Source organism: Notechis scutatus, chromosome 2, assembly GCF_049901735.1.
Source record: "Notechis scutatus isolate UNSWTSFEM ecotype Mainland chromosome 2, rNotScu1.2, whole genome shotgun sequence".
NCBI lineage: Eukaryota > Metazoa > Chordata > Lepidosauria > Squamata > Elapidae > Notechis > Notechis scutatus.
Window position 1 is genome coordinate 56,496,877 of NC_142010.1, and position 26,289 is coordinate 56,523,165.

At 40.2% G+C, this 26,289-nt stretch overlaps 1 protein-coding gene and 1 long non-coding RNA gene across 12 annotated transcripts in view; one reads left to right on the top strand and one right to left on the bottom strand.

Annotated features, from left to right (window-relative positions):
• The window catches only part of LOC148132024 (uncharacterized), a 36,407-nt gene extending 26,855 nt beyond the window's left edge, over nucleotides 1-9,552 (bottom strand). Inside the window, exon 1 of the long non-coding RNA XR_015747515.1 lies at nucleotides 9,334-9,552. This is a non-coding gene — a long non-coding RNA (uncharacterized LOC148132024). The remainder of the gene's footprint in view (nucleotides 1-9,333) is intronic.
• A 47-nt stretch (nucleotides 9,553-9,599) lies between these two features.
• The window catches only part of WNK2 (WNK lysine deficient protein kinase 2), a 108,568-nt gene continuing 91,878 nt past the window's right edge, over nucleotides 9,600-26,289 (top strand). For 9 of the 11 annotated variants that reach the window (XM_087954798.1, XM_087954799.1, XM_087954793.1 and 6 more), the window contains exons 1-2: nucleotides 9,600-9,938; nucleotides 11,171-12,070. In XM_087954798.1, coding sequence (XP_087810924.1) covers nucleotides 11,198-12,070 — 873 coding nt within the window. In that variant the 5' untranslated portion in view covers nucleotides 9,600-9,938; nucleotides 11,171-11,197. Of the gene's footprint in view, nucleotides 9,939-10,494; nucleotides 10,530-10,919; nucleotides 10,979-11,170; nucleotides 12,071-26,289 lie in introns of those variants that run through there. The other 2 variants (XM_087954795.1, XM_087954794.1) reach the window with 2 other exon arrangements.

Here is a 26,289-nt window from a genome sequence, read left to right on the forward strand (position 1 = left end):
TTTTCTCTCTCCTTTGCCGCTTAAAGATCTTCTTTCAGAAGTATCCCTCTAGATACTTTTAGATTCAGGGTACCTTGCTTAGATGTTCTCTGTTGTTTAGACCAGTCTGTCCTGCTTTCCTCTTTGTCTTCCTCCTGCACAGTCTTATCCAGTCAGGTTCTTCTTTGAGGTGGCCATTTCTGACCACCACTGCAACCGCCTTCGGGGAAGGGAATTTAGACCAGCCAAGGAGAAGAGATGCGGCTCCCCTCTACTTGGCTAGCAATCTCCCCCGTCTTCACCACCTCTACGGGGTGGCTTCAGCCCCGAATCCAAAGGATCGGGGCAATCCAGCAGTGAGCACAGATAGAAACCGCGCACGATCGCGGATTTTGGTCTGTCGTTGAAGAGACCCAAACCGGAAGTCTGCAATACTGCATTCTAACCACTGCGCCACCACGACTCTTCATTCCAATTCGTATTTCTAATCACTTCATAAAACAAGAATGAAAAGGAAAACTTTGTAGATCAAAGTTTTTTCCATCTAATTTTCCCAAAACAATTATTTGGAGTTTGATGATATAAAAGTAGAGAGATGGCATAAGGGTATGATTTTACTTTTTCTTTTAAAAAAAGCAAATGCTTTTCCAGAGCATTTACTTAAACAATAAAGTTTCTTCTCTATGACACTGCCTAAAAGAAAGGCAATATTCAGTCACTTTACTGTATGTGACATCGTTCTCCTTGTATTCAAGTAAAACAGCTATTTATCAGGACACTTTTCCTACTTGAGTATCCAATCTGGGCCAGTCACCAAAACCAGAGGTTCCGTCTTCCAAGCTGTCAGACTCACGCTGGACCTCATCCTCAGAGAACTTCTCTCTCTCTCTCTCTCTCTCTCTCACCAGAATCTCTCACACATTCTGATGAGAGAGAAGTTCCCTGAGGATTGGCTCCAGTGTGAGTCTGACAGCTCAGAAGACTGAACCTCTCGTCCTGGTGACCAACCCAAACCATCCAACATTATCCTGGGACACCTATATTTTGACTTCATTCATTTCTGACTTCAGTTCAGTAAATAGAGTCTGATTCCAAGTGTGGCATGATGATAAACAGGATGGCATAATATGTTGCTCTTTTTGCTCTCTCCAAACTCTCATGATTTCAGCAGCCACCAAAATGGTGGTGACTGAGACAACTGAGGGCGGTCCAATTACAAACCTCCTTTGACCTGTCATCCAATGGCAGACTGAGCCATCCAGTGGTCCCTAGTTTTCCTGTTCCTCCTCATGTAGATGTTTTATGCAAACACACACACCAAAGGACGTTCATTCATTCCTCCTTTTTGGCAGACAACTATTTATTATAAACATAATGTTATGGATTATGAAATAAATGCAGGCTAAGTTAAATATATCTCACCTTGAATTATCCATTCTGCACTATTCTGTACAGTCATAGATACAAATCAACCTAATTTTGGAATCATTCTATGTACTTTTCTGGTACATGAATTTCATATCCTGTTACCTATCTATTAAATAATTAAATGTGTTGGCATGCTACACACTGACATTTAAACTTCACTGATTCCATCTAAATGCCAGGGTAATATTTTTCAAAGACTCCCCTCCCATTTTTTCCAATATATGCACCAGTCCAAGAACCATGTTAGTTAAATCAGAATTCTTTTATTAATCCTTGATAATGGCACTTTAAAATTTTAACAGTGAACTCATAAAACTCAAAGATGACTTCCAGACTAAATGCAGGCTGTATATAATGATTGAATATGATGAGGGCTGTTTTTGAAAAGTCAGGAATTATTTCTGCCAAAAGCTTTTCTCAAAAAGGTGCAGAGGTTTGTCAGTCCAGGGCTCTACTACAGGAGAGCAGGAGAAATAGAATTCTTACTTACTCCTATATTTAATAAAGCTTAGCAAAAGGGGGATTAATAAAGGGGTTAACAATATAAGCAGCAGGTTTTCCATTCAGCCTGCCATGAGAAGAAATTAATTCAAAGTCAGACAAAGGAGGATTTTGTATTATTTACTTCTATGCTTAGCACGGTGAGTGAAGTTAAAGGCAGAAGTAGCCTGCCTTTCTGTTAACTGGGCCTGAATGTGAGGGCAGCCTCGTGATACTGACATCCATATCTCATGTCCCTCCTCCCATCCCAACATAAAGTCACATCTTCAGGTACTAACTCAGATAATGAGGAGTTTGTGTCCTTCAGAAAAGCAATCACTGCAATGGAGAATGATCCAAAGTCACCCTTGCCAAACCATCCATTGAATAGCCAACATTTCTTTTTCAGAACTAGAATAAGCCAATTTCAGTCTTCATCTGTTGGTTTATTTGGTTGATCTTCTGAATGAGAATTGCATTGATCCCTAGGATGGGAGCATTTGTAGCATTGGGGAGGTATATTCACTCATGGGAGTATACCTTTGAGGGAGACATTGGAAAGTGGAAGTCCTGGAAAACTAATTTTCCTTCATTTGTCCATTTAAATTTATTGAATGGAATGAGCTGCAATTCTGCAGAAGAAAGTCAGAAAGGTGAAGCCAATACAGTGTCTTGAAGATACTGATGATCAGAAATGGGTATTAGATGAACTGGGACAAAACACACCATGCAATTTCAAATACTGCATCATGGCCATTAAGCAAAAGGATTCTTTGTCTGATTATTTCCACATGGACATCATAACATTTTATCTGACCTTCATAGGAAATCAAAATGAAAAAAATTAGACTTTAAATATGGGGGTTTGCTCCCTACAGGAGGCAAGCTTATTGTTGAACTACACCACATACAGATCATTTGAGATATGCCTGACCTATCTTAAGGCCCTCTGATCCCTCATGTAGCCTTGCACAATAAAAGGGCCTCTGGTGAAAGAATGAGACATCTAAAGTTTTATGATTCATCCTTCAGACTAAATTAATTTTAACAAGAATAGTATTGCCTTTCAATTATTTTTAGCCTCTTACATAAGAGGCTTCCTAGTTCTTGTGTAAAATAGAAATATGTCCATTGAGCTTTTGAATCCAAGGCTCAAAACAAGCACTGCCAAAGAAACACATTAAGAATAATAGTTTTAGGTGTGCAGTAAAGAAGAACTGCAGATTAGGCACAATTCAGATTTTAATTTGGTATCACAGCCAACTTTTTGAAGGAATCCAGTTGCAAAAGGCTGCTATTGAGAATTTAGTAATCTTTCAAGAAGATAATACAATTATCTGATATTAATACAATTGAGAAAGTCCAGAAATATTTTACAAGAAGAATCCTCCACTCCTCTACTCGTAGCAGAATACCTTATGCCACCAGACTTGAAAGTTTAGACCTAGACAACCTAGAACTACGCCGCCTTCGGTCCGATCTAAGTATAGTATATAAAATCATACATTGCAATGTCCTACCTGTCAATAAATACTTCAGCTTCAACCAAAACAATACAAGAGCACAAAATAGATACAAACTAAAGATAAACCGCACCAAACTTGATTGCAGGAAATACGACTTCAGCAACAGAATGGTCAATGTCTGGAATACTCTACCTGATTCTGTGGTTTCTTCCCCAAACCCCAAAAACTTTAACCTTAGACTGTCTACTATTGACCTCACCCCTTTCCTAAGAGGTCTGTAGGGGGCGTGCATAAGCATACCAAAACATGCCTACCGTTCCTGTCCTATTGTTCCTTTTTTTTTTTCCTTATACGTATCCATTTCATGCATTTATAACCATGTTTATACTTATGCCTGTTATCTAATAATTGTTTGACTAAATAAATAAATAAATACATAAATAAAATCAGGAAAGGCATGGTTTTGGAGTGCAATTAAGAAAAGAAAAGCAATGATTCCTACTTACCTGGAAGTCAGTGCCATTGAATTCAATTGAGCACATTATTGATTTTACCAAAGAAATTGATATCTCTTTTTTCCTCTATTATCAAACAAGCATTGGATTGAACCTGGGGACACATAGGAGAAACGGAAGAAGAGGAGACCAAGGGGGAAGTCTCGTTGTGAATACAATGTATTTTGAATCTTTGTGCTTTCAATAGTTTCATATGCATAATTAAAGGAAAGATTGAATAAAAACAGGATGGTGAGTGGAATTGAAAAACATAAAATGGGATTTGAAAAGGATTTATGTACAAATGTTGAGCATGAAATTGCAAAAATGCACAAACTTTTGTTAAGATTTGGAATGGAAGTTCAGGATTGTATAATAAAAAGGGCTACCAATTTTGACTATAATATATGGGAAAGAATGTGGGTAAATAGGATAAAATTTACATTGTTTGTAATTTTAAAGAATTTAAAAGAATGTTTTCATAAAATGAGATATTGTTGGTAGATGTCACCAAAGAAACTATCAAAAATGTATAAAGGTATCTCAAATCAACATTTGAAATATGAAAAACATAAATGGATATTTTATCATATGTAACATGCTTGTTGAAAAGCCAAGACATTTTGGATACAACTATATATATATAATTATTATATATACTTCATATGAATGAATTGTAAAGATTAATATTGCAGAAACCAGAACTTTTTATTAGAGTTTATGGTAATGAATTAAAAAGACTAATGGAAGTTTAATTTTGTATGTAAAAACTGAAACAAGTTCCTTGCTGAAGGAGGAGGCAGGTGGTTAAAAAGTGGGAAAAATAAGTAAAGTAAAAATGATGTGCACAAAGATGGAAGAGTATTGAAATACCCACAGTGGAGGAATGATTTGTAAAATTGTCAGAATTAGCAGAAACAGCAAAACTAATCTGCTTTGAAAATTTTGAAAGCAACAAGTTTTTTTTTAAAGTTAAACTTTTTTTAAAAAAAAAAAGACTGGTAAACTTTTATGGACTTTTTGCTAAAAGAAGAAAAAAGTTTGAAATGATTATGAAAAGATGTGATTGTGAAATGATGATTTATGGATTTGTTTGAAAAGGATGAGAATTTAATATGAGGTTGGTAGAATTTCTGGAAGAAATAACAGGAAGAGGGGGTGAATTTGTAAATATCCAGTGAAGAGAAAGTCAACCTTTTTCATAACTTTAGCTTTCTTCTTTCTCTTTTTTCTTAAGATTTGACATTTATTTTACCTAAAATTTGTAATAAATACAAATAAATGAGGACCAGTCTCCTTTAATAATCATATGCAGGGGAATAAATGTTTCTTCCAAGTGCCTTGCACTACAGGTAGTCCTCAACTTACAACAGCTCAAAATGTGACTTATGACCGTTTTTCACAGTTTTGACCTTTGCAGCATCCCCGAGATCATGTGTTCAAAATTCAAATGCTTGGCAACGGATTCACATTTATGATGGTTGCAGTGTCTTAAGGTCATGTGATCCCCTTTTGTAACCTTTTGACAAGCAAAGTCAATGGGGAAGCCAGATTCACTTAACTGGGTTACTATCAGCTGCAGTGATTCACTTAACAACTGTGGCAAGAAAAGTCATAAAATGGGGCAAAACTCACTTAACAAATGTCTCACTTAACAACAGAGATTTGGGGCTCAATTGTGGTCACAAGTCGAGGAGTACCTGTACTCTGCATATTACTCCTGTCTTTTAAGCAACTCTTCCATGCCAGCAATAATTGCCCTGCTCATGTTATAGCTGCAACCATTCACTTCACAGCTACATAAATCCTTAAACCTGTAATTCTGGAGTGATATGAGTCAGAGCCTGCTGGACTCAACAAGGAGGAAATGATAAAAGGAGCATGTTGTGAACCTAATCTGCCTCTGTGGTGTTTCAGAAGATCAGATGTATGTCTTCCTCACAAAGTCTCTCCTTCCACTAAATAGGGTAACTTTGTCTTTTGAAGTGAGAAGGAAGTTGGGAACCAAGGCCAGAAAGAGCAGCTTCAGAATCATCTGGCTGGTGGCTTCTGGGATCACCTGCAGGAGGGATCCAGGAATAATCAAGCCCAGAGGGAAATCAGGCTCAATTATCTTGAGAAGAATAAATTAAAAGCTTTAGCTAGCTATGATTATATTTGCTCAGTTTGCATTTTCTTTTTTTGTGTGGTGCCAAGTCTAATTTGTATCTCTGACATTTCTTTTTCTTTAAATTTGTGTTGTTTTTATATATGTTGTTTATCTTCAATAAAAATATTTTTTAAACAAAAACCCAAGTCCAAGTTGCTTCTCAAATTCAAGTGAGTTGGAAAGTACGAACTGGTATAACCTAAGTTGTTATGCATGTGTATGAAAATAGGAATCTGTAAGCTAAAGAATTTTACATTTTATATTTGAATGAATGGGAAAAACCATAGATGAGAAATTTAAACATTCTGCTAGAGAGAAATTCCCTGAAGATGGCTCTAGCACAAGTCTGAAAAGCTTGGAACACAAAACTTCTGGTCCTAGTGATCGACCCAGACTGGATACTAGAAATTTAAACATGTACAGAGGCTTGTAGAAAAAAGTGGTTATTATATGATCTGTTGCAAGGAGTAAACTGATTGAAAGAGACCAGTCTTGCTTAGTATTATGTTTCTGCTCACTTTGTTCTTTGGAAACAACACTTAGTTACGTCAGGAGAAATGTAAAAGTAAGTTAAATGCTGTGGGCATTTTTATTTTTTTATAAGTAACTTAAGGCAATGAACATACCCAATTCTCCTTCCTCTTCCTACTTTCCGCACAAGAACAACCCTGGTTGGTTGGATAACTCCACTGGTTCTGCGATTACGGCTGGATTAGAACTCACAGTTGCCTGATTTCTAGCCTTGTGCCTTCTGCAATAGACCAAATTGGTCTATTGCAGGAGTGTCCAAAGTTTTTTTTATTTTTATTTTTTATTTATTTATTTATTTTGTCAAGCAATTATAAGATAATGCCCATCCCCAGTTTAGCGAAGGGGGGAAAAGTCACGATAGGTCACATGATGATGATGTGACAATGCAAGATTGACGCTCCTCATCTATTGGATATATAAGAAGCCTGTGGGTTAGAACAAGGAGATAGAATCAGGTGATGGATGAAAATGGACTGAGTACGAAAGAAGAGTTCAGTATGAAAGAAGTAAAAAAGATGATTTATTCTGATAATAATGAGGGTTGAATGGAAAAGCAACATGAAGGAAGAGAGAACAAGCTGTAAGTAAAGGAAAGATTCTTCCTGCATGGAGTTACATTAGGGAAATAGAGGGATGTGACAAATGTAAAGGACAAAAGGGAATACATGACTCTATATAGGAATGTGGTAGAAACAAAGATAAGGATAGAAAACTAAGCAAAGGCTGAGTGAATGGTATTAGCATAATTTAAGCTCTCAGAATAACAGTAACCAAAGTTGGAAGTCCAACCATCTGCTCAGGCAGGAAACTCTGTACCATTTCAGCAGGGGTGGGATTCAAATTTTTTAACAACCAGTTCTGCGGGTATGGCTTAGGTGGTGGGCGTGGCTGGGTGGTCATGTGACTGGGTGGACGTGGCTTGATTGTCATGTTATTGGCTGGGTGTGGCCAACTCAATATCACTCACATCGAGGCACATATCTCCTCGCCTGGCCTCTCATGACTGTGGGGATACTGCAACAGTCGTAAGTGTGAAAAATGGCCATAAGTCACTTTTTTCAGTGCCATTGTAACTTTGAATGGACACTCCACACAAGCAAAGTACCAGCAAAGGAGGGGAAAAAAACTCCAGAGATGATCCTGAGACAGGAAGTCTAGTCCTGCCAAGAATGTAATAAGAGTTAACGGAGAGTTTCTGTAAGCAACACCAGAATGTTTCCTTCCTGCCTTCCTTACAGGATTAGGCCAGTAATGTCTTCTAACAACCGGTTCTCCAAACTGCTTAGAATGTTAACAACCGGTTCTAGCAAATAGGTGCGAACCTGTAGAATCCCACCCCTGCATTTCAGACAAATGTTGTCCAATCTTTTTTTTTTTTAAAACCTTCAGTGTTGGAGCACCCAGAACTTCTAGAGGAAAGTTGCTCCACTGATTAATTGTTCTCACTGCCATAAAATTTCTCATTACTTCTAGATTGGTTCTTTCCTTGATTAGTTTCTATCCACTTTCTTGTTCTGCCTTCAGGTGCTTTGGATAATAGATGGACCTCCTCTTCTTTGTGGCAGCTCGAGATATGGGAACACTGCCATCATATCACCCCTAGTCCTTCTTTTCACTAAACTAGACATACTCAATTTCTGCAGCTGTTGTTTCAGCCTCCAGTCCTCTAATCATCTTTGTTGCTCTTCTCTGCACTTATTCTAGAATCTCAACATCTTTTTTTATATTTGGTGACCAAATCTGGATGCAATATGACAAGTGTGGTCTTACCAAGGCATTATAAAGTGATATATGTCTCCTTTTAATTCTTTGCCTTAATGTTTCTTACTCCTTTTCTACACTCTGCAGAGGGTTCTTGAACTCATAAAGGAATTGTGTGATGGGTATAGACACAAGAAAGCCTCAAAACAAATTGTTTGAGAGTTCTCCCTTTGTCAAAACAGAAGTATAAAGCATAATGTTATATGTTATTATTACATGCAAGATGAGTTTGTGGGCTCAATTTTTTTTCCTATTTTGAACATCAACGTTAAAAAGGATTGTTACTATGGAAAGGAGTTCTTCCTTTATTATGAAAAACATTGCAGATATCTGGAAGAGTTTCCTTTTCCATCTCCATCCTCAGAAACCAAACTCTACAATACATGAGAGACCACATACTATTCCAGCAGGATCTGATCATTCCCAACACCTTGACTGTTTATTCATTTTTTTCATATCATGTGCAGGAAACGAAGTGGATGAAATGAATGAAAACAGTGAATGAATGAATGAGGAGGAGCCAGATGAACTGCAGGTGTTTTAAAACATTTATTTGGGGAGAAAGGTTCCGCCAAGAAAACGTATAAACAAGATTCTGCCTAGCAAATTCCCTGGAGAGTACCCAGCATTTGCTTGCATGGAAACCATACTCAGCAGCTACAGAGGCCTCCAGAAAGGGGGAAGAAAACAACCCCCTTCTTACTCTGTTCCTAGAGCCAATATGATAGCTCTGATGTGGCCAGTAGTTGTAATCCCCACCCACTAAGGCCATAATTGGAGCTGCAATCCAAGCATATTGAAGAACCAGGTTAGAGAAGGTTTGTTTCTTCCCCTACAGACACACCTCCTCGTGTCAACATCTTGGCAGGGCTGGTTCTAGCTCCTTCTGTGCATCTCCTAGCATCCTCAGCGCTCATATTCCTTTCCAGCTTTCAGCCACAGAAGGATGTGGGCTGCAGCTCCGATGGAGGACATGCGCAACATTTGGCTTCAGCTTGAAGCAAAGCACTCTCTCCCTCTCTCTCTCTCTCACACACACACTTACTTGACTTGCAGAAACGCGGAGGGAGGAAGGGAGGGGAGGTCGGGGATACACTCTTAGCAACTGAGAACCGACTTGCTCTTGGTTCCCCCGCGACGCAGGGCGGATCTAACAAGGGCCGCCTCCTCCGAGGCCTTCTCATTGGTTGCTCAGAGATTCCCGTGCCTCCCGGTCGGTCCGTTAAATGGGGCATCGTTAGAAAGGAAAGCCCGATTTCGGAAAGCGCCGAGGGGCGGAAGCGGTGGTTGGGAGCGCTTGCCGGCAAGCTGGCCTGCGGAACAGGTTCAACGGGCCACAGGGAGGCGCGCTATTTACGCGAGTGGATTGTTCCTTCCCCAGAACCTCGCCGACGGTGGCCCGCTCCTGCCTGGGACGCCAGGACAGCGGACGCCGCGCGGAGCTGCGCGGGGAAGAGGCGCCCCGCAGGATTTGAAAGGCCAGAGCTTAGACGCAGAGGCGCTGGGGAGGCGGGAGCCTGGCCTCGAAAGGTGGAGAAGGAAGATTCCATGATTGGCAAGGACGGCAGAGTTCAGCTGCTGCTGTTTTGCCAGCCTCCGGCCTCCAGACTCCACCGCCGGCTCTGAATATGGCTGGCTCGTCTCCTCCGCGTAAGTAACTGTCGGCGAGGTCGAGCTAGCTCCTCTCCTCCCGCCCTTTGGCCGGGCCGCAGGTGAGCCGCCTCCATTGTGCACCTGACCCCGCTGTGCTGGGTCGAACCGCCCGCAGGTGCCTTCCGGCCAACAACTCCCGTCAGCTGCTGTGGATCGCTCCGGGCGCGCCTCTCGGCCGACGCCCGCTCCTTTCTCTCAAGCTGCGGGGACGCGGCAGCGCAGCCTCTCGCCGCGGTTGCCGGCCTCCCCGCTTGCGTGGCTAGCGCTTATCTAAGGCAGAGATTTCGGAACGAGGAAAAAGCGCCCCTAGTCGGGCGGGGCAAAAAAGCCCACCACCACCACCCCTCAATTCTAAGAGGAGTTCTTAAGCCTTAATGCTGCACTTCGGGGCTTGTGTGAGCAAACGCCGAAGGTCCCTAATTCGGGCTTTATTAGCCATATCCGGCTTTCAATCACAATACGGCTTTCCGGCGAGGAACTGCAGTATGACTGAAGTGGGCAAAGGGGCGGGGAGGCGGCCGCCCAGGGTGGCTGAAAGCGGGCAGACGAGGACGGAGCGCGTGAGCGTCTGGGGGCTTTCAGGCGAGGGTGTGTTCTGAGGGAGGGAGCTCACCGGGGAGGGAAAACGGGCTGGGGGGGCGGGTTTCCCTATGAAAAGGGCCGTGGGGGGGGGAAAGACTCTATCCTTGAGGAATAGCCGGAGAGGGGCGGGGACGCGTTGGAAAGACCCTCCAGAAAGCTGGGTTTCTATGGGGTGCGCCTCAGCAGCCGGTGCCTGGCATTTTGGGGAGGGGGGCTCTGAACTACCCTTAGAAAGGCGTGGCGACCTGCCTTTCAGTCGGACAATTCATCCTGGGGTGGAACTGCAGTCGTTCGGTTTCCCTTGAAGGCGCTCTTTCCCCTCCTTCCCCCCCCCAGTTCCATAAGAGGCTTCCTCGCTCCCGGTCTTTCTAACACCCGCGGAGAACCAGGCGCCGAAGGGCTTGCATTTTAGCCCTCCGTTCCCCTCGGGGCCGGGCGGCTGGAGAGGAGAGGCGGTGAGGGCTTTAGGAGGCAGGCGGGGTCGGGCAAGGATTCCGAACCTCGGAGTGCTTTGGCGGGAGAGGATAGGAGGAACGGGCGGCAAAGCTCCCGGGGCAGGTGGCGGCCGCCGTCGCCGCCTTCTTGGCCAGGTGAGTTGGGCAGCAACGTCAGATCCAAGCGCCTTTGCTTTTTGTTTTGCCTCACAGCTGCTTCGGCTGAGTTTCCGCACGAGGATGCACCGTGATGACTGCCACAAAGCGGGGACAGTATCTCGGGCGGCGGGAGCGGCACCATCTTTTCCAGCAGCCGCCGAAAGCTCGGTTGTAATGGAAACTGGGGGCGATGCCAGCACAGCCCCTCCGCGGAGGGGAGGCGGCGACGGCGAGTTAGCAACTGCTGGTGTAGCAGAAGCCGCTGGTTTCCAAGCGGCCGCCGCTCGCCCACCGGCTCCTGCGGGGGGAGAGGATATGAATATGGATGATGAGCCAGGCAGCGCTAGTCGAAGAGGCGGCGGCGGCGGCGTGGATCCTGCTGCAGTGCCGAAAGGAGGCAGAACCATGGCCCCCGCCCCCTTTCCCCGTGTGCCTTACGCCAAAGATCCTAAAACAGCCCACCAGCGCTTTCTGCGGAGGAGTGTGGTGGATTCCGATCAGGAGGAGCCCCCCTTTGAGCACGCGGAGCCGGAGCAGCAGCAACAGCCCAAGAAGATCCTCATCCTCTCCAAAACCAGGCGGATAATCGCCGAGAGGGCGAAAGCGGGGCAGAGGCCCGTGGTGGTGGAAGAGACGCGGCCGGGAGAGGAGCCCGCCGGCCAGGTGAAGGGGGTGGCCGCCGAGAGGCTCTCGGCAGGTGACCAGGCGAAGGAGGGCGGCGGCAAGGAGGATGCCGGGAAAAAAGAAGTGTCCGAACCTTCCAAGGATCAGGGCAAGTCCAAGAAAGAGGAGGCCGAAGAAGAGGAGGAGGAGGCCGATATGAAAGCGGTGGCCACCTCCCCCGATGACCGGTTCCTAAAGTTTGATATTGAACTTGGCAGGGGATCTTTCAAAACGGTCTATAAGGGGCTGGACACAGAAACGTGGGTTGAGGTTGCTTGGTGCGAACTTCAGGTAAGCCGCGTCCAATGTCTTGTCTGGGCTGAAACGCAGTAGGTGCTGGGGGACAAAGTGCATATGTCATCGATGAAAGCTTTGCTGGAACAATCTCCACAGTTTATCCTCCCGGAGCTAACTATAGCTCAGTGTTTTCATTGGTTCCATCCTTCCTCTCCCCCCACTCCTGGTTATGCATATATACACACTCCCTCTAAGATTAACCCCTTACGTTCTGGGCTTTACTAAGGACAAACTACTTTCCAGGCTACCCTTGTTCTGTGTTTGAGGTCAGCAAATTTTAGGAAATCTGCCAAATCATGGGGCCTTTGAACAATCCTTGTTTTATGCTGCTATTCAGTCCTGTTCTGAACTTGAACTCTGCAAAATTTAGCAGGGCAACACAGAAAAGTAATTATTTCAGAAAAGTAACTGCATTTTTCATGCTCAGGTGTCTGCAGTGTATACTACTACAACCCTTGGATCTGTTTATTTGTAACCTTCAATTTGGGGGAAATGGGAAGTTTGAGGGTAAACAATCCCAGATAACTCAAATTTGTTAACTTGCAGAATGCCAAGATCCATGACTCTTGGTGGGTTGAAATTTTGGAAAGTTGTGGCTGCTTCCAACACTACAGTGCCTTCCATCTATACTTCCCAGAAAGGTTGCATGACTCGAGGAAAAATTAGGGCAGCATACCCTCTTTTCTGCCTCCTCTGCACCCAGTTTGTTGGTGCCAAGACTCAAGTGGCAGGAAGAATGTACCAATTCCTGCTTTTAATACAGTGCAAATAAAGATACAGTGCAATATTTGCTAGCCTCATGTCTGTAGCACAATAAAGGTAGCTGCTTTGGAATCAAGGTTGAAATTTGAAATCTCTTAATGGTGGTGGCAGTGAGGTAAGGCTGAGGGAGCATCTTTGGTGTTTGCTGCGGGCACCATCAGTCAATGGGCAAGTCCTCTTTTTCTTGTAGGGAGGGGCTACTTGGGGACATGTCAGGGTGGGAATTGGGGAGTAAGGTGCAGTTTTATTTCTGGTCCACAGTTCCCTTTATTCCCCTCACCCCAGAAAAATCACAAAGCAGTTCTGCAGATCAACTGAGAAAGAAGGAGTTATTTCTTATGTTCCCTGCCAGCTTTCCACAAGTAATATAAATTTGGAAGCCAGCAGGAAATCAGAAATCTGTTAATACTACGCTTTTGCCCACCCATGGCCATTCCATTTCTCCCTCTCTCCCAGCAAAGTGGCAGGCAGTTCTGCAGGTCAGCCAAGGAAGAAGAATGATTTGCAATGGTCCCTAACAACTTCCCACAAGCAAAGTCAATGGGGAAGCCAGTAGGAAATCAGAAGTTGTTCCTGCTCCCTCTGCTTGTTTGCTTCCCATGGTCATTCTGGTGCTCCATTTAGTTGAGGAAATATTTCTGAAAGGATGACCCCAACAGATCATGGATTATGATATTTTCAAACTGATAAATCCTATTCTTTATAAAGTAGCAGGCTGTTTTATTTTAATTGTAGAATGTGCTGCATATAGGATGACAAGCTTGTACATGCTTATTCAGAAGTTCTAGGGAGGTGAGTAAGTTTGCATACTTGAGTGAGAATAATGGAGTAATAATGGGAAAAACCAATCATTGGTTTGTTTAGACTTGAATTAATTCAACTTTAAAATAGCCCAAATGAAGAAAATTGAATGTTGATGTTTCTGGAACTGGTCGTGTATATAAAGGGACTGGTTTATCATTTCTGTTTTAGACACAATAGTGCCACTTTCTCTTGTTAAAAGCTTAGTTGGTAAAAGGAATGACTCGTCATTAAACTTCTACTGAAATGCTGGATGATGTTTTATTTACTGAAGTCACAAAGCTGTGGCCAATGCTTATGTTAAGTTATATGAAAACATGATTGGGTGATTACTTAAGCATTTTTCTTTTGTAACTCTGGTATGTTAATCTAGGCAATATTTTCTTTAGCACGATGAGAATTTACTATACTTTGGTGGCAATATGTGCGTATATATGATGAAGAAATCACTTGTCAGCTCTGTTTTGCTAACCCATCTACCTATAATTATGAACTGGTCCCAAGATTACCATGAAAACAGGCTGGATTAATCACATTTCCAAGAGACAGTAAAAACGTTCTTGGGGAATTGTCTCACAATTGCTGTTTCTTCCAACACAATGTGCATCCTTCCTGCCTGATAAATTCCTATCTAAGTAGTAATTGCAAATAAATTTCATGTCCTTATAATTATTATTCTTTTCCTGCCCCATTTACTTTTTGTAATTAGAACACTTGAAAAGACCAACTTCAAAACTATTTTGGCTGGCCATAAAGCTACGAAGTTCAGCCCTTGCCATGGGCTGATTAAGAGTGTCAATACAAACTTTTGTCTCTAAAGCATCTCCTTTGGAAATAAGATTAGGGCCATGCTGCAGATTATCCTTATAATTTTCTGGCCCTCTTTTAATAAAAAACATTGTTTAATAAGTATGAGGACTAACTTGGATAAATTGTGTTCCCTGTTGTACTTCATCATCTTCAACGTATCCACTCAAAAAGATTCAGATGCATTTTGTTTGAAGACAAGTGTTAGTGTTAGTGCTGGGTATCTCATAAACTGCCTTGTGAAGATGGAAGAAAAGGAAATATGTGGCTTTCCAATTTATTTGGGCTTGTTCTTACAGGATTTTGGTTTATATAATTTGTATAGTTTTTATTAATTATTAGCCGTCAAATTGTTTTTGACTTCTAGCAACCAAATAGATATCTGCATGGACAATCAATCTCTAATCTGTTCTTTCAGATCTCCCAGTCATACACTCATCCCTACTGTAACTGAGACTGCCCATCTTGCTGGTAGTTTTCCTCTTCTTTTTCCTTCCACCTTTCCCAGCATTAAAGACTTTTTCAGACAGAATTTTGCCTAATGTGACTGGATCTGTTCTTGTCTCAGGCAATATTTATCTTCTCAAAATACCTGAGATAAGGAGTTAAACACTACAAAGACTTCCATACAAAGTTTCTTTATTGGATTATATCAGGCATCCTCAAGGTATAACTCACAGTTACGTTGAGATTCATCTAATGTCCAATCTTTGCATTGTCCTCTTCATAATGTGAAATGATAGTTATCTTCATCCTATAATGATACAGCAAAGGAAGACTCCAGCACGATGCTGGGGTCCAGGTAGGAATGAACAAAACTCCCTCCAACTCAACCAGAGGTCAATTCAGTGACCAATTAGGAGTACAGGTGTGACCACATGACATGAACTACATCTCCCATGAGGCATTAACTACATTTCCCATGAGGCATTCCCTTAAGAGGACAGCTCTAATTCCCAAACTAACTATATACTGTTTAACCAGCACTGGATCTCTATGGTTAGAACCAGTGAAATATTGCATGTTTCTGTATATACACATAAATGAATGATATAGTTCAAAAACTTTAGTAATATTTCCATAGTCATAGGCTGAGTAACATTATTGCACTGAATAATTGAATGGGTTTGTCAATTTCTCTAGTAAGCTGAAAGAGGTTCCAGCCATGTAGAAATTATTGCAAAAGGAAGCATTCTTGTTTGAAAAAGAAGCAGCCAGTAGGTTTTTGGCAAGTGATACTTGACAGTATTGCTTGGCCTTGTTTATCAGTATTTGTGCTCAAAAACTGTGTCTACCCTTCCCTTAGCCCTGTGGCTACAGATAGGCAAACTTTGGAAGTACCTGGCAACAATGAAAGTCACTTGTATCCTTTAAAAGTTGGCTTTCCATTTTAACATGCCAGAGAATATTAAGGAGAGTCACAAGGCTTACCTTTCTACTGTCTTCATAAAATGTGAAACCCATTTTTCTCTCTGCTGTATGCAGACAACTCAAAAGGACTCTCCATGGTCTCATACATTAGAAGAGGCTTGCAAAACCTAAAGAAGAACCCCACTGATTAATTAAAAAATGATCACAGAGCCACAAAGAGATGCCTGGGATGATAGTCAGCTGTTCTGCAACTAGCAGAACAGTGGCTGTGCTGGAGGAGACTCAGCAGTGAGGCTAGGTGGTGTTGGGGGCATTCAGCAATATGCCTTTTGGGATGGCGGTGAATTGTCTTGATAAAACCCCGGAGGATCACACAAGTCTGCTCGGCAGACTGTTGTGCAGACCTGCATTAGAAGCAGGTGGCTGTCAGAAAGTGACTTATGACTAGATGCTGACCTCTTAGCAATTTCGTTGGTAAACTTTTGTGTGCCTTAGGAATACATGGAGCTAACAGTATGATACTTTCCTTTGTATATTATGCAGTATGTTCAATATATTTAATCTTTAGCTTTATTAGTAATTCTTCCAGTGATCAATCTGGCTTTACTTCTCCAAGAATTAAATGATAATGACTGTATGCTTATTACAATATAGTATCACTTTCTGAAAATAAGCTCCTGTGGTGTTTAGGAAGCTATACTGTATTACAGATGAAAACTTGATCAGAACAGTATATTTACCTTTAGGAAAAAGATATGCCCTTTCAAACTTTCCTGTTGCAGGAATGAAATCCTTTGGCGTCCTTAGGGTTCTGAATTTAGAAAGCAAAAATGTAGCACTGGATAATCACAGTGTTAATCTTCTTGTTAGTCCTTCAGCTCTGGAGTTAGCTTAATACCGTGGATGGAGAAAAATGTCCCCCACCCCACCCCAAATTAGCACTACTATAATTCAGGCTGCAACAAATCCAGATAATCACAAGATGATGGTGAAGAGAGCTTTCTGTATCCTTTTGTTTTTAACAACCAATCATCTGGATTTTTGTAGCCCAAATATGGTGACCTGAGGAAAAGACTTCAACTCATGTTTCCCTTGAATAGTAACATAGATCTATAACTCTTGTAAACACTGCAGGGATACCAGAGAAATCCAAATAGTTATACTTAATGGCATCGCAAGGGGCTGATGTTGAGTAGCAGCAGATATTTAGGACAGGAGGCGGGCAGTCATTTGGCTGGAACACTGATGTCCATATTTAGGGATAAATCAAGCAAAGCAGCTACATAAGGTGGTGCATCTGTTTCTGTCATAAGAAATTGGAACTGTGAGGGATAGTAAGGTCTCAGGTGGTGAGTGAAATCCTTTAATAAAGACGACCTTTCCTGAATACAATCAAATGATTAAATTGATAAAGAATATAGAGGGATCTTTTTTTTTGGAATATGAAATTAAGCTATTGTAATTTTTTTTTTGTTAAGATGAGAAAGACAAATGCATCCCCCAGTTTAGGAATCAAATATTCCCATTTTTTGAAAGCATAATGCTAAGCAGATGAAAATATTTTAGGTCTTTACCCTACTAATCTACTGTGGTTATTGATCTTCTGCTTTGCTTTATATGTCAGTTTTCCATTCATCAGCAAGGTTTCTTCATAATATGATATTTAAGTATCTCTCTGTGTGTGTGTGTGTGTGTGTGTGTGTGTGTATGTTTTCTTAAGTTTTCGCGGGTACTTACATGTATGGCATTCGGATTCTGCTGAAACGTTGCTACAACTTTAAAAGAACAACTACAATGACGTGGGAAAATACCCGAACAAAGCCGAATGCCATATATATATATGCTTAATTCTATCAAGCTACAGTGATACAAAGTTATATTTATAATAGTGTGGCTTTTACAACAGGGTACTGATCACTTTTGTTATGTTTGTAATCAAAAGGAAGGAATCATTGTTCACTTATAGGGCTTTCTGTACAGTAAATGAATGGTAAACAACAAATTTGAGCAATTCTATTTCACCAGTTTGGATGCTGTCTATTAACCTTTGCAGTCATTTCCATATAGATTTCATGGGATCCCATTATTTTGCACCAATTTTACATTTTACAAAAACTTTTGGAAAGTTTTTAAAGGCAATAGTGTTGTCCCCAATTCAGGTCTGAGCCTGGTGCCAAAGCCAATGATAGACGCCAGACACGAGGTGCAGGCTTTCTGATTGCTTTTTATTGGAGTACTCCAAGGAAAAGGGCTCCTGGTAAAAAGGCCAAGAGCCAAGAACAAAGGTTTGAGTAAGTTTTATACATTTTCACTAAAGCAAAAGGTGGGACAAAGTGAGATAATAAGGAATATCATCTAATAAACATTTTAGTAATAATTCTACAATTTGCTCTATTGGTCTCTAGCTGTCCCTATTCCCAAATCCTGGCTAATGAATGCCCTAGGAGTTATCTAATACATATTTTATTTGCTCAGGCCTAACTTTTAGCTGAGGTCTGCAAGTTGGCTAACGTGTTACTTTTATCAGCTTTCCAATTAGCCAGGATTGTTACAAGATTTACAAAGAATGCATATCTCCTGTGGATAAGCATTCTTTGTTCTTGCCAGACTCCACAGTTACAGGCTTCCTGATTTACTTCGAAGTGTGTGCCATGACCTGGCTTTATTTTGGCAGGTGGCCCATCAATAGCAAGAAGAGTATGCTAAGATTCTCAAGTCAAGATAATGACAATGGGACCAGGCTTTCTGATAATAGAAATACTAGTTTTGTACTGTTAAGAAAACAGCTGTGGGATTTGTCCCTTATGATTCAGCCAGATTGGGTATTATTTTGCAACACAAATAACGTTTCTTCCATCAGTATTCATTATAATTATTGATGCAACCGTGTTGTGTGTGTGTGTGTGTTCTCCCAAGCAACATATGAAAAGTTGTGAGAAGCTAATGAAAGTGCCTGGCTATAGATAAGGCTATGTATCAAGAAGCTGCACCAGAATTACAATTCTTTATCTGGAGATAAAAGTAGGTGCATCCAAGGGTCCTACAGCAGTTTCAGCAGCTTTATGGTTGCTTCGTTTTATTTATTTTATTTATACCATCTTTATTATTTTTATAAGTAACTCAAGGCGGCAAACATACTTAATACTCCTCCTTCCTCTCCCCACCCCCCACAATGACACAGCAACCTTGTGAGGTGGATTGGGCTAAGAGAGAGTGACTGGCTGAAAGTCACCCAACCGGCTTTCATGTCTAAGGCGGGACTCAGTTCCCTGCTTTCAAAGCTTGATGCCTTAACTGCTAGACCAAACTGGCTGGCTGTTTGCAAAAGATTTATAGAAGAGAGATTAAAACATAGTAAACATTTATTTTTATTTTACAAACCAGAGCTGTTCCTCAATAAACCAGTGCAGGCATCACATGCATGTTGCAGAACTGCTCTGAGTTCCAGACAATATGAGCTTTGAAATACAAAGCTATGTCTATAAATGCATTTTCTCATCAGAGTTGTATTGATTTTACTACAAAAAAATCCTAACTAAATTGACTTCAATAGAGTAAAAATGCAATTGGCAAAATTTAAGGGGAGAGATGAAGTTGAGAATTGTTGCTTAGATGATATATTTCTATATTTTAATGTATTGGCCCTTGCTTAAGGAAAGGATGCCATTTTGATTTTACTTCAGGAAGCAAAATGTCCTAGGTCAGCACAGCTGTGAGTTAATATGATAATGTATCAAGTGCTTGAATTATCGAAATAAAATGTTTCTGTCCTAGATGTGTTATTTGTGTACAATAAACTATCAGAAGATTATGTAGAAAACATTATGAAGAACATTAAGTCCAAAACCTGGTCATGTAAGCTAATTACATGGTCTCTCATGGACAGTCTTGATTGTTACAGAGGTTTAGTGAAGGAAATTAAAATCCAGTGTCTAGACAAACACGAGATAAAGAGATAGATTTTATTTGGCAGAAATACTTAAAGTAGGAAATGAGAAGAGCATCCCAGAAGTAAGGGAGTTTACGAGGCCGGGAGATAGGCAGAGGAAAATCAGTCATGAGTCTGGATAGGAGTATTCAGAAATAATCTCAGTAACAACTTTCATATATTATTTTTTGACATTTAGTTGATTAAAGAGGAGTATGTTAACATGAGCAGATGATAGCTTTCCCTTCTGCATAGGAAAAACAGCTGTCCTTATCCTATGTTGTACTTTATAAGTGTCTGTGCTACATAGAATGGAGTTAAGAGGCTGTTATCCCTGAGAAAGCCTGCGTAGAATTAGCTTAGTAAGCAATGTCATCCAGGAGTGTTGCTGGTATGTGTGTTAAGATTCCAGTATTTGTTTTTAAAAAAACCTGAAATTCCTGTATTGACTTTGATTAGCAGGATTTTAAAATCGTAAAACATAAATACTTTTTTATTTTTAATATATGCTTCTTTTGTGCAAATGACCTTTAGATGGCAATATCCATGATTTCATTTCATAAGATATCAATCTTCTGGGAGATTGATAGTCCTGTCAAAAAAAAAAAAAGATTGATATACCTCCCACCAAAATGTATGCCTGAATGGGCAGCAAAGAAACCTGAACCAGAGAACTCCCTGTACCATTGTGCCTTTAACTTTATTTCCCTTTTTTCTACTGATACCTATTTCTTTAAGTTTATTTTATTTCTTTATTAAATTTATATGTCGCCCATCTCACTAGCAAGCAGTTCTAGGCAGCTTAAGTTTTATCTCAAGTTTCCCCCAAAATTGTCTGCAGGTAAAATTTTATTCTGGGAGAAAAACTAAATATGTTTCTGGACTATGTGCTGACAGTGAGATGGAGGTGACATTAAATGGACATGCACTGCAAAAAGCATTAATGAAATGCCGTGGCAAGCAGAATGTGAAGATGAGTCCTGTGCTTGTGAAGTTTGGTATTTCCACCAGATTAATTGGCTGCTGTCCCAGGAGGTTAAGTTGGCAGTGTACTCCCATAGAATATCATTATTTAGTAAAAATATTGTTTAGGCAAGCAAGCATAAATGTGTAATTTTAATGAGATGCCCTTAAGTTATCTGACCTATCCAATCCATTAAACAAGTAGGCTATTTTTTAAAAAACTTCTTCTGGAATGTTATTTTCAATATTTAGATACCTTGAATGCTGCACAAGCACTGCAGAATTTTATCTGTTATGTAAATAAATAAAATAATCACTACTTTTTGTATAAATATAAAACAATAATCAGTTTTTAGCTTAAGTTGTCATTCTGTGAGTTCAGGCCTTCTATGACTTGCGTAGGCTCTGTTTTTATTCTTTGCAAATATCAGATTCAATAATTGGATTCTGTTTGTGCAAGCTTGTGTCCAAGTACTGTTTCCTATAATTGTGTTTACACTATTCTGCTGTCTCATCATTGTAAAACCTGTAGTATCCCAGTTCTAAAATAAATCCATGTTTACTGCTAACATTTTCTAGAGTAGACCTTCATGTTCAATAGAACATTTGGAAATATTTTGGGAGAATGCATGGTAGAGTATTGCCAAAGTATTTGAATTAGATGTATCTCTTTATTTATTATTTGCCACAAGTTAGAGTGGGATATTGAAGTTCAGTTGATTTATTGAGATGTCTTGTGAATGATGTCATAGGCACTTACAAAACAAATATGTGGATTTCTGAACTTAGTAAAATAGGTTACACGTGGGAGCTTGAAATGTCAGAAAGAGAATGTAGTCCATTGTGCTTTTTTATTTAGAATGTGAAAATACTCTACTTGGCTGTTGCTTACAGAGAATAGGGTTTATTGTGGATACTATGTTCATTAAACTTTACTAAATAGAATTCTTATGTAGATTAGTCTAGATTGTCTTCCATTAAGTTGTATAGTAAAAAAAACACAAAGTGTACTTCTTCCTTCTTTGCTGTTACCAGGAAAATGGTGAAGGATAAAGCTAGGTTACTTACATGTGATATGAGAAAAATACTTCCACAGTTCCATTCCACTCTTTTCTTTCCAACAAGTTAGCCAGGAATCATAGTTTTGTTTGCTGCATTGTCTACTTACTCTTTTTGTAGTTGATTCTTCAAATAACACAGGAAATTGAATGCAGCCCTCATCTGCCCATCTACAAGCTACTCATTATGTACTAGAAGCTAAAAGGTTAAATAGAGGTAATAATGCAAGGTTGAATATGGGTCGGTCACTGGGACCAGAGATGAACTCTTCCAAGCTTTCAGATTTGTGCTGGAGCCCATCTTCAGGGAACTTCTCTCTACTGGAATACATGCTTTCGGCTATTCTATGAGTCATGTTTATGTGTTGCCTTCCCATTGGCTGATGGTGTGTTACGGCTGGCAATTGGCTGTTGTTTCCTTCTGCTGCCAAACTCAGTTCCTAAGTACCACATAAACATGACTCACAGGACGTACTGAAGATGAACTCCAGCACAATCCAAAAGCTTGGAAAAATAAATTTCTGGTCCCAGTAACCAACCCAGATTTGATCTTGCATTATTATCCTAGGACACGTGTATTTGTCTTCATTTGTGAAATAATCTTCTGAAACAATCCACCAGTATGACCTAAAAGGTTGCAACACGATATAAGTGATGCCAATAGAAAGGATAAACAACAATACTGTAACAAACATGTCTGAATGTTGTTAATTCCTACAAGTCAGTTTCAATGAATTTCTGAATTCCCAAAACATCAGATGATATATAGTAACTTAGCAGTTTTAGATTGTTCTAAAAGAAAAAGAAAAATCTCTTACAAGTGAATTGGAAAATATTTAATAGTAGCTGACAATTTTCCAAGTTTGATATGGAATATTTTATCTATTTTCAAAATGAGCTGTATTTGAATCAAGACAATTTACTCAGCTCAGAAGGTGCCTAGTCACCCAAAATATGCCTTGTAACCTTGCCAGGTAACACCTCTCCTTTGCTACCCGCACTGGTTACCAGTTTATTTCTGCATTGCATTTCTGAGCAAAATTACAAACAAGATATTCTATATATTGCAGAATACGTCTGCTGAAACGCTACTAAGACAGTTGAATTAAGCTTGCAATCCTTCATGAAGGAAGAGAGTAAAGGCTCTGTTTCAGCCCTGTATAATGTAGCTCAGCAAAGCAATAGTTGAAAAAGTGATTAAGGTGGTAGCTTAGTTAGTGAAGAGAGAGCTGTAATTCTCTTACATGCTTCTACATGATGAAGTTTGACAAATGGTTTTGATGACAACAGGTTTGAGGACCTTGTTTATAAGCTTTGTCTCTATGTGAAGAAGCCTCTCTTGGTACATTTTTTAGTTAAGAATGTGTATCAAACTAGCCAAGCTTGAAACCATACCTAAGACCCCTACTTACTATATATTGATAGAACCTGCAAAGGGTTATAAAACTCCACTAGCAAAGATGGAAAAAGACCATTCAAGATCTTAAATGCTGAGAAAATGAATAAAGCCTATAGCAACGTTACCACTCCAAAAAGAATTCTCATGGTAGAAAGTTTTATGTGATCTATTGGTGCCAGAGAGTCAATCATGCCACTAAACTCTCTGTTAGGGATAACATTGTTTTACCCTAACTGTTTTGGGTAAAGATAATAAAATGATGAATCATGGTTTGTCAGATAAAGTGTATGTGACTTTAAGCTAAAGCAATGATCCCCAACCTTTTTACGCCGCGGCCCGGTACCGGCATCAGCTGGGCGCCAGCGACCCAGTACCCGGCATCAGCTGGGCGCCGCCATCTTTTGATGAAAAAGTGCTTCCGGTGACCTCACCGGAAGCTGCGTTTTCATCAAAAATAAGCGGCCTCGCGCTTCGATGAGCTTTTCCGGTAGAAATGGCTTTCTACCGGAATAGCTCACCGAGCGCTGGCGCCCGCCATCTTTTTGATGAAAACGTGCTTCCGGTGAGCTTTCTACCCGGAAAAGCTCACCAGAAGCGCTGGCGCCGCCATCTTTTTGATGAAAAGCGTGCTTCCGGTGAGCTTTCTACCCGGAAAAGCTCACCGGAAGCACTTTTCATCAAAAAGATGGCGGCGCCAACAAGCCAGCGGCCCGGTAGGAGTTGTTCCATGGCCCGGCACCGGTCCGCGGACCGGTGGTTGGGGACCCCTGAGCTAAAGGAATGTAATTAAGGGTGCAGCTGTAAAAGTACTATATAAGCAGCAAGGCACTCTCTGGCTCTTACTGGCTGGCTTATTGAAGACTGCGTTCTTGCTGGATCGGGAGGAGAAGAAGTGTTGGATTACTTTGAAGATATTTCTCAACGGAGAGAAGATAAGTTTTGGACAGATTTATTATATGTGTACTGACACTGGCTATTTGACATGGACTTTGCAATTAGAGTATCCTCGACAAGACTTGACTGAATTTGGTATATGACTAATGGACTGTTTATAATGACTATGCTATAATTCTTAAATGTAATAAACTATATTTTTGATAGCACAAGCGTATCTGTATTTTTACTGCGTGTTAACTAGAAAACTTATCTCACACATTTACCTGTCTTCCTATCTGACTTCGCTGCACATTCTGTTTAGTTTGTTTTCCTTAACACCCGTTGGGGAATCCAGGCTTAACACTGGTTATGGGCCCAGAGAGACTGCAAAGTCAGTTTAACTAGGATAAAAACAGGTTTATGTAAAAAGTGAGATTTTGTGTTGTTACACGTTACAGTAAACAGACAGCTGTGTTTTATCAATTATAGTTTTATTTCCATATAGTGAAACATGGCACAAGTCAGTCTACAAAGTTTGTCCCTTATATCCAAGCTGGATGGAACAAACTATGTTTCCGTGGTCTATGAAATGTAGTCTACTTCTCTAAGAGAAGGTCTGTGGAACATAATTGAAAATCCACCAAACGTAGAAGAATGGGATCCTGAAGATGAGGAAGATAGTAAAAAGATAGAAGAATTTAAACAGAAAAATGAACAAGCACTTTGTATCATAGGATTAACATTAACTGATCAACAGCTTGTTCATATACGTGGAGAGACAAACTGCTGTTGGGTGTTGGCAAAAACTAAGGAGGATTTATGTCCGAGATAATGTTGGTGCTCACATAAATCTAACACGGAAGCTTTTCCGGACGTATCTCCAAAAGAATGGTGATATGCTGAGTCATTTGAATACTATGAAAAGCATTTTTCAAGAACTTCAAGAGAAGGAGTTAATTTTCTCTGAGCTACACCAGGTCTACATAATTCTATCTTCATTAGACGAAAGTTTTGATGACTACGTAACTTCCCTTGAAATATTGCCTAAAGAAAGTTTAACTTTAACTGATATCACTGGCAGATTGATTGAAGAGGCCAGAAGAAGACTTGAAAGAGATCAGTTAAGGAGGGAGCAACCTCAAAAGGAAAATAATGAATCTCCTACTGCATTCGCAATTAAAAGTGTTTTAATTGTGGAGGGAGAGGACATTTTAAGATTTTGTAAGAAACCAAAGCGCCAGAATGCAAGCCAGAATGCTGTAAGCCAACAAAGAAGAAATAAGAATTATGAGTTAGCAATGTATAGTAATGGAGTTGTAAAAATAATTTATGGGTGGTTGACAGTGGTGCATCCCACTGTATTACAAATGATAACAAAAATTTGTAAAAATGTCCATGAGTTCACAACATATCTCATTGGCAAATGGATGGAAAATGAAGGCAAAAGGTCAAGGTATAGCTCATTGTTCTAGTATAAAGGAGAACATAAAAATGTTATATGTACCTCAACTTAAATTTAATTTGCTTTCAGTTAGAATGTTGGTTAGATTAGGATACATAGTTACCTTTAGGGGAGATACTTGTTTAATTGAAAAAGAAGGTAAGAAAATTACTGCAACGTTAAGAGGTGACTTATATGTGTTAAATGATAATGGTTTAGAGGTGGCTAACACAGTCTATGAAAATAAAAACCTCATAATGAATGTATTCACTTGTTACACCGAAGGCTAGGTCATTTAAATTTTTAAAATGATTAAGAGAACTGTTCAACTATCTAAAGGAATAAGTTTGAAACCTTGTAATAAGTATTTGCAATGTTCTGCTTGTAATCAAAACAAAAGCAAAGTTATACCGGCAAATAGATTTGATGGATTTACTACCAAAGAGCCTTTAGAGGTAGTATTTGCCGATATAATAGGTCCTAAAAAGCCAAGTGTAGGTGGTGCTAGATACATATTAAGCATAATGGACCACTATTCTAGGTATGGTTTCTGTTTTTTAATGAAGAGAAAAACTGAAACGTACACAAATTTCTTTAATTGGTTAAAATTTGCAGAGAGAAAAACTAAAAAGAAATTAGTAACTCTTATAACAGATAATGGTGCGGAATTTACAAATAATAAATTCCAGAATAGACTTAGAATGGCAGGTATTCAACATAAAAAGTCTGCACCATATAGGCCTCAACATAATGCATTTATAGAGAGACGAGGTCAAACACTGCAATCAATGGGAAGGACAATGTTAT